The sequence below is a fragment of the Chenopodium album genome, chromosome 23 (assembly GCF_948465745.1).
Source record: "Chenopodium album chromosome 23, dcCheAlbu1.1, whole genome shotgun sequence".
In the NCBI taxonomy this organism is placed as follows: domain Eukaryota; kingdom Viridiplantae; phylum Streptophyta; class Magnoliopsida; order Caryophyllales; family Amaranthaceae; genus Chenopodium; species Chenopodium album.
Genome location: NC_137856.1, coordinates 32,499,607 through 32,507,798, shown reverse-complemented (window position 1 = coordinate 32,507,798; position 8,192 = coordinate 32,499,607). Strand labels below are relative to the sequence as shown.

General features: G+C 34.2%; 2 protein-coding genes across 2 annotated transcripts; one reads left to right on the top strand and one right to left on the bottom strand.

Moving 5' to 3' along the window:
- Positions 1–380: 380 nt before the first annotated feature.
- Positions 381–3,884, bottom strand: LOC145608523 (cyanate hydratase-like). The gene is made up of 4 exons (XM_081664138.1): positions 3,496–3,884; positions 2,170–2,241; positions 1,377–1,485; positions 381–663 (listed from the first exon to the last, which is right to left on the bottom strand). Exons 1-4 carry the CDS (start codon positions 3,768–3,770, stop codon positions 628–630), a joined length of 492 nt encoding a protein of 163 aa, XP_081520264.1. The 5' UTR covers positions 3,771–3,884; the 3' UTR covers positions 381–627.
- Positions 3,885–4,904: 1,020 nt separating this feature from the next.
- Positions 4,905–8,055, top strand: LOC145608350 (protein NRT1/ PTR FAMILY 5.2-like). The gene is made up of 4 exons (XM_081663962.1): positions 4,905–5,022; positions 5,988–6,205; positions 6,417–6,982; positions 7,212–8,055. Exons 1-4 carry the CDS (start codon positions 4,905–4,907, stop codon positions 8,050–8,052), a joined length of 1,743 nt encoding a protein of 580 aa, XP_081520088.1. The 3' UTR covers positions 8,053–8,055.
- The last annotated feature ends 137 nt before the right edge of the window (positions 8,056–8,192 follow it).

Sequence of the window (8,192 nt, the reverse complement as noted above, 5' to 3'; positions counted from 1 at the left end):
TGGGGCAAAAATTTAGTGACATAGGGAGTAGAATGAATTGTGAATCTTAGGGGAAATGGTGGGTATAGGATTCCACGGATAGGGGGGGGGGGGTTTAGATCCCCTTGAGTATGAGATTCCATTACTAAAAACCTCAATCAAACAAAAAAATCTAGATGGAATGGATTCTAACTCCATTTCAAATGATCAATGTCAGCCGAATACATTACTCGGTATATTTGTTTCAGAACACCCTCATCTTCCAAACTATAAACTAAAAGGACTAAACATTTTCAAGCACAAAATAATATAAATGTAGCTTATGTGAGCTTGTTTCAAAAGGGAGCAAGACATGGGCAAAACCACTGCCACACCAATTTTATTTCAAGACCAGACGGAACTAGTACAAACAACATAACTTATTTTTATTGCATGAGTGTTTCCCAATAGCATTATTGACACAATGATAATTCAAAATCAATTGAGAAAGAAAAAGCTTTTACACAAAACAACTTACTTAAGTACATACTACACATTAATGTTTTTGGCAGCAATAGTCGCAGAACTTGCAGTGCTCTTGATGAATATGACTTCATTTACATCAAATGACAGGGAAGAACAACTTTGTACGAGGATTCTTCATTGTCCTCAATTTCTTGCTCTTGATAGCATGTGCTCTGACTTCTGGAAGTGAGAAAATGCAAACATGTTAACTTCGCGTAAATATCAAACAACATATAAATGAAACAATATCAAACAAATTGGAATAGAGATAGTGTGTTTGGAATTAGGTAATAACATGCTCTGTATCAGGGAATGGCAACAAAAATAATAGTGTAAGACAACATAATCCCAGCATGAAGGTCTAAGAAGAGGTATCACCACTACGAAGGAAGCATTTCCTTCATTGATTACATCATCACTCATTACCACGTAAAAATATGGGCGTTAATGGTGATGTTCGCTAAAGAATATTGACAAATCCAAAGTGACTTTGCTAGTAAAGCACCATCTTAGACATCCATATGGAAGATCTCACACCAAATTACAACCAAAAAATCCATTACCTTTTTTCCCAACTAGCTAAGGGTCTGTTCTCTTCAGATTATTTTCAGTTCAATTCTATTCTAATAAGTTCAGTTCAGTTAAGTTCAGCTCCAATAAGTGCAGTTCAGCTCTGTTCTAATATGAAACTAATAACAGTGGTCAAATTTGCAAGTTTTTAACCATTTAAACGCCTATCTGTACATAATTAGTGTTTGAATGTTTCCATCTTACATAAATAAATAAATCTAAATTTAGTATCAGGCTACAACACGAAAGGTACTACAATGTTCAAACTTACAAGGAGACTTTTTAGTATCAGAAAAAGAGTGAATATGATAAATCCAACTGACCTGCTCAGTGTATGGCAAATACTTCCCATCAAAAGTAACCACAACCCTGTCCTTTCCATCAACGCCTTTGACCTTATCGACCGAGCAATAGAAATCTATGGCTGACATGCTAAACAAGAATCAAATGAACAACCAATACAAAATGTCAGCAAACAAAATTAATATTCTTAATATGGAACAGAAGCATGGAATGTAAGTACGGAGTAAATCAATGACAAGCCAACAACAAATGACCAACTTATATCCTGAGCCATATTGAGGGCAAGAGCAACACTTTGTACATTGCATGACATAATATAAGATTTGGTAGGTTAACATGCCCCTAGTGGATGGGAAGTATATTAAGAGTTCAACTGATTGTATAATGATTAGTGAACATGAACTGCTGAATGAGCCTGTGTTAATCTAGTATAGAGACTGCATTAAAAAAGGTTTGCAAGAAGGCCCAAAAGTAATAATGGTATACCATTGGCTAATTGCAAGACGATCTATATGATAATGAAAATTACAATAAGGGATCAATTATCTTGTATCCTAACCGGGTAACCCTCTTAGTTTGGAGGAGCTTAAATTGTCAGTAATTGGGATTAAACATTCGATAGTCAGCATTTCTTTAATCCGCATTTGTGTAAGTCCAAAGAAAACAGATAAAATAGAACCAACAACTATACACAAACATCTCAAATTTCCACAAAAAGGTAAGCTGAACAGAGCGAATATAGCAATCAAAGAGGAGAGAAAGAGCACAAATGTAGTATATGAGCTAGGAGCAAGAGTAGAGTTAGATCCTTACATGCCATCACCAAACTCCTCGTTGATGATTTCTTTTATGCTCTCACCAAAATGCATGGTTGCTTCATGCAACCTGTAGACATGACATTATTAAAAAGGAGAGTATATGGAAACCAATGCATTATTAAAGCAGAAATAAACTAAAAGGAAGGTCGGAAACAAAATTTTGCACCACTATTTTTATATTCAATCAAGAATTTGGATCATATTAGTCTTAAAAAAAAAACAAGTAGGAAATTTTCATATACTTAGAGGGGGAGGGGGTGGTAGAGAAAAAGTCCAGTGTAATTGGGTAATGCATTATAACAGCAAGACCCAGCAAACAATTATCAAAGATAATCATAGGAATTTCATCATCCCATTCCAAACCACAGGCTTATCAATGAGATCAAGATCACTGAGGAGGAGTTTCTACTCCCTAGCAAGTCCATGTTTAGCATGGTTAAGTGCGCTTTTCTACAGCGGCATTATCCACAACGGCCACAGGAATAACCAACTGAATAAAGAACACTAAAATATTCCATTCAATAAAACCAAAACAGCACCAAAGCCATGCTTAATACCAATGCAGCACAAACTACTCCATTCAATTGAACTTCCAGCCAAGCTTTTCATCAGCGGACTTGGGTGCATAGTAATTCTACAGCTGTTCTCCAGGAGTTTTAACAAATATAACTTCTATAGACCAATTCAACCTTCTTCAATCCATCATGAATTTCATACAGAATTGTGTGAGTACTTCATATTTGCCATACCATACAGGAGCACATACTCACAAGTCAACCTAATAACTTTCCATCTCTTAAAAATTTCTTCATTCTACTGACAATTAAGCAACTTTATCTCCATTTAGCTACTAAATGGGCAAATCAATGATTAATCCTTCGAAACTGATCAAAATTATGCCAAATAAAATTACTACTATGTAATTACAAATCATACAAAATCTCAAATTGGATATCAGTAGTAGTGGTCCAGCATACAATCAACAAAATAACCCAGAATAATCAATTAAAAAATCAAGTAATTCTATTCAATTAAATTACATAGGTCAATTAATTAACCAATAATTCCGCAACATGTTACCCATCAAAACCAAACACAAATTTCAATAATCAACAACATAATCACTTAGTAATCAACGAATTAAACCCTAACCCAGATGATAATACTAATAACCCAGAAAAACCAAACCCAAATTTCAATAATCAACAACACAATCACTCAAAATCAACCAATTAAAACTAACCCAGATGATAAAACTAAAAACCCAGAAAAATCAAAACCAAATTTCAAAATTTCATAACAATAGGAGAGAGAAAAAGACCTATAAATGGCGGGTTCTTGGGTCAAATCAGGATCATAAGATCTAAAAGGAGGTCTCATCATATGCTCAATATGATCATCAGTCAATTCGGGTAAAGCAGCCCGAAGTTTAGGGGCAGTATCGGGCTTCAATTGGGCTTGGCGTCGAAGAAGCTGGGCTACATAAACATTGGTAAGACCAGTTTCAGAAGCAATTTGGTTGAAAGATTTTCCAGATTTTTTCTTGGCTTCTTGAAGGTTCTCTACTACTGATAAGGTGTATGCTGAAGACGCCATTGTTGGGCTAAGTGAGGTTATTGGATGAGGTTTACGAATTTGCGGGGAAGATGAATGATGATGATGATAACAACGAGTATATATGTAGTGTGATTGTGTGAGTGATAAATTTTGCTTCTAAGATGTCAAGGAATAGTTAACAAAATTACTACGAAAGCTATGTTTGACCGATATTTGGTTTGTATAATCAATAATGTATACTCGTGTTGCAACTGTTTAAAAACGACATCCCTGTAACTTTCGACACGAAATGACATAAGGGTTAAGTTCAAAATTTAACCTAAGAAAATAGATTCTGTAGATTGAAAAATCGACTTGTCCTTTCTTAGTATAAAGAAGGTACGAAGTACTTTATATGTCGTAATTCATAATGAAACAAGCATATATTTCACATTCAAATTAATAATATGCTCATGTATGCAACATATTTACAGCTAGTGTGCTAGTAACTTTCATGGCATGTTCTGAGTAAGTAGAAAGCAAGAAGAGAAGAAGATGAGCAGCCATAATTGAGGAGCTAGTAGAGCTTTGAGAGAAAAGATAAAAGACTACATTTTATTAATTGTATATACAAGCTACTTGTATTATGATAATAACAAACATCCTAAAATTGAGGAAACAAACATACATAAACTAACTAAACCAATTTGACTATACCATGAACTCCAAAACAATAAGTGACATAGTACAAAATAGATGAAGGCGACCATTTGAACCATAGTTCATGTCAATTAGTTTAATTTTACAACAATGTTATTATATTTTAGTTTATTTATTTATTTTTATTTCTTGTTCTTATACCAAACGTGTCGTAAGCTTATAAAATGAAAACGAGTGTAGATGACTCAAACAAGGTGACACAGTGGCATAATAATTGATAAATACATGCACACACATCACATTGAGAGTATCAAAACAAAAATCCTAACAATGATAATATTAAATTATAGACTATATAGTATTATTAGTATTTATATAATCTCTAATTCACTAACAACCAAAGAGCTACTTCCGTTCAAAAACATTGAAGATAGGAATCCCAAGATACCCACATTAGCTGCTACCTAGTTTGTTTTACTTAGCTAATTACTAACTAGGCAGCCAATCATTCAATTAATTAAAGGTCATCTAGCAATGGCTATTGAAGAAGCAGAAATTGATGATTACACAAAAGATGGAACGGTTGATCTCAAAGGTAACCTTGTTCGTAGATCCAAGCGTGGTGGTTGGAGAGCTTGCTACTTTTTTGTTGGTATGTTTTTGTGTTCTTCTCTTTGTTCTATTCTTCTTATAGCCGAATCATCCATTTATAAGGAGTAGTCACTAGCTAGCAATGAGAAAAGAGTCAAAACTAGATGTCTATTACTCCTTCCATTTCATAATGTTCTTTCTATTTGAAATAATTTTTTTTTGTGATACATAATTAGTCAAATTAGGAAAATCGATATGAAACGGAGAAATTAGTTATGTTGAAATTTTCTTTCTTTTTCATGAGGGTTTGTTGTCATGCATAGCATGAAAAAAAATAAAATCGAATGTATTTCGTTCATAGTATATTTGGAATTGAATTATACCAATGTTATACGCAATTAAAAGCTTATTCGGTATTACTGTAAGAGTGTGTTTTATTCACTTGATTTTCATTTTTCTAAATTAAAATTATATGAACTTTATTAAACTTGAAATAAGTGAAAATTGGTTTTTATAACTAACAACAAAAAAAAGTGAAAAACCACCTTTTCTGATTTCTATTTTTACTTTTCAAAATGATTTTCTATTTTTCTATTTTCTATCTTTGGTTTTTGATTTTTGTTTTCATTGTTTATATTCTTGACAACACCGTCGCCTCATTTGGTCATTTGATGTCACAAGTTTATTTATTTATTTACGAGTTTATGACTAACGTATGTAACGATTACAGCTATATATTGATTGATATGTTTACTAAAGGATAGAAATAATAAATTACTAAAACTAAAGATAATTACCAAAGCTAATGAAATTAATGATATACCTACAATGTATCAAATGACATCCTTAACTTTTACTACGTATCTTGTTGTGATTGATACTTTGATAGTCAAATTGTAAGACCACGGTTCGAATCCTGCTAGGGAATTTTTTGAGAAATTTTGATAGATGTTTCTATATATGAAGATTTCTTTAGAAAAATTACATACATTTGATAATTTTTGGGTGACTATGCACTGCATGCAGTGTATGAGGTGTTTGAAAGAATGGCATACTATGGAATATCATCAAATTTGGTGTTGTACATGACAAGAAAACTTCACCAAGGAACAGTGGAGTCAGCCAACAATGTAACCAACTGGGTAGGCACTATTTGGATGACTCCAATCATCGGTGCTTATATCGCTGATGCCTACCTTGGACGTTATCGAACTTTTCTCATTTCTTGTGCCATTTATCTCTCGGTAATATATTTCTTTAATCTCTTAACCCACTTGAGAGCATCATTATTATTCCGTATAACATAATTGTACAAATACAATCAAAGTTCAATCAAATTATCATATTAGACCGACCATATATACATATCAAACCTTAGAAAAATTCAAAATTAATTCATCTTATTTCAGGCGAAGAGATCCTGACCTAAATTTTGCATTATCTTTTTTTGTGTAGGGAATGTCACTTCTAACACTAGCAGTTTCACTTCCTGGGCTTAAACCACCTCCTTGCAGTGAAGCCCAAATGTCCAATTGTAAGAAGGCCTCACCACTTCAACTATCTGTATTTTATGGTGCACTCTATATCTTAGCAGTTGGGACTGGTGGGACCAAGCCCAATATCTCAACAATTGGGGCAGACCAATTTGATGATTTTGAGCCCAAAGAGAAGGCCCAAAAACTCTCATTCTTCAATTGGTGGGAGTTTAGTATTTTCTTTGGAACCTTGTTTGCTAACACAATCCTAGTCTATGTCCAAGACAATGTGGGCTGGACTCTTGGGTACGCGCTACCGACTATTGGGCTTGCCATATCCATTTTAGTATTTTTATCTGGAAGTCCCTTTTATAGGCATAGATTGCCTACTGGAAGTCCCTTCACAAAGATGGCTAAGGTTATTGTGGCTGCCATTAGGAACAGGAACGCGTCGTTCCCTAGTGATCTTAAGCAATTGTACGAGCTTGACTTGGATGAATACACCAAGAACGGGATGTTCAGAGTGGAATCGACTTCTTCTTTAAGGTTAGTGATTAAAAATAATGACTTGAAACTCAATCTCAATTTTTAGTAAGCATGTAATTATAATATGGTGTTTTTGTAACATTAAGGTGTTACATACTATGACAAAATATTCAACGTACCATATTGTGTGATGGACTGTTATGTAGATAAAAAAAAATTGGCTATGATTGCAAATAACTAGACAATATGATGATAAAATCATCTATTTATAATACATGGCTGTTTGTAGGTTCCTAGACAAAGCCGCGGTAGTCAATGGTTCAAAGGATCCTTGGAAGTTATGCACGGTTACACAAGTGGAAGAGACGAAGCAAATGATAAGAATGCTTCCAATCTTGATTACTACCTTCATCCCAAGCACGATGTTAGCTCAAGGACAAACCCTTTTTGTCAAGCAAGGTACTACATTGGATAGGAGCATAGGCAAGTTCCACATCCCACCAGCATGCCTAACCGGCTTTACAACATTCTCAATGCTCGTTTGTGTCGTCCTATATGACAAAATCTTCGTAAAATTCATGAGAAAACTAACCAAAAATCCAAGAGGGATTACATTGCTTCAAAGAATGGGACTTGGACTAGTACTTCACACAATCATCATGATAGTTTCATCATTAGTAGAGAGGAGAAGACTTAGTTTTGCAAGGGAACATGGTATGGTTGAAAGTGGTGCACAACTTCCTTTAACAATTTTCATTTTACTCCCTCAATTCGTTCTCTTAGGGGTTGCTGATGCAGTCCTAGAAGTGGCAAAACTCGAGTTCTTCTATGATCAAGCTCCTGAGGGAATGAAGAGTCTTGGAACATCTTATTCAACTACAACTATAGGTGTTGGAAATTATATTAGTAGTTTCCTCTTATCAACAGTTGCGCGCCTTACAGCCAAGCATGGACACCAAGGGTGGATTTTGAACAACCTTAACGCGTCTCATCTTGATTATTACTATGGGTTCTTTGTGATACTTAATGTGGTAAATTTCATCATTTTCTTGCTTATAGCTAGGTCTTATGTTTATAGGGCTGAAATTTCCGATTCAATGGACGTGCTTAGGGATGAATTGCATCAATGACGACTATTTCATGATGATTATTGTAACACTGGATTTGCAAATGTAAATTGCCTCCACATAGATTGAAATCAACATCATAGAATATTTTTTTTATGTCACAAAAAATAATTGATGTACAAGTAGACGAGATTTGATTTTAA

What these genes read in the sequence shown, in the direction of transcription:
- LOC145608523 (XM_081664138.1), bottom strand. Translation starts at nt 3,770, where the DNA reads ATGGCGTCTTCAGCATACACCTTATCAGTAGTAGAGAACCTTCAAGAA. An exon ending in CAAGAACCCGCCATTTATAG is followed by an intron (nt 2,242 to 3,495) that starts GTCTTTTTCTCT and finishes TCATGTCTACAG; the next exon opens with GTTGCATGAAGCAACCATGC. An exon ending in GAGGAGTTTGGTGATGGCAT is followed by an intron (nt 1,486 to 2,169) that starts GTAAGGATCTAA and finishes ATTCTTGTTTAG; the next exon opens with CATGTCAGCCATAGATTTCT.
- LOC145608350 (XM_081663962.1), top strand. Translation starts at nt 4,905, where the DNA reads ATGGCTATTGAAGAAGCAGAAATTGATGATTACACAAAAGATGGAACG. An exon ending in AGCTTGCTACTTTTTTGTTG is followed by an intron (nt 5,023 to 5,987) that starts GTATGTTTTTGT and finishes CACTGCATGCAG; the next exon opens with TGTATGAGGTGTTTGAAAGA. An exon ending in CTTGTGCCATTTATCTCTCG is followed by an intron (nt 6,206 to 6,416) that starts GTAATATATTTC and finishes TTTTTTGTGTAG; the next exon opens with GGAATGTCACTTCTAACACT.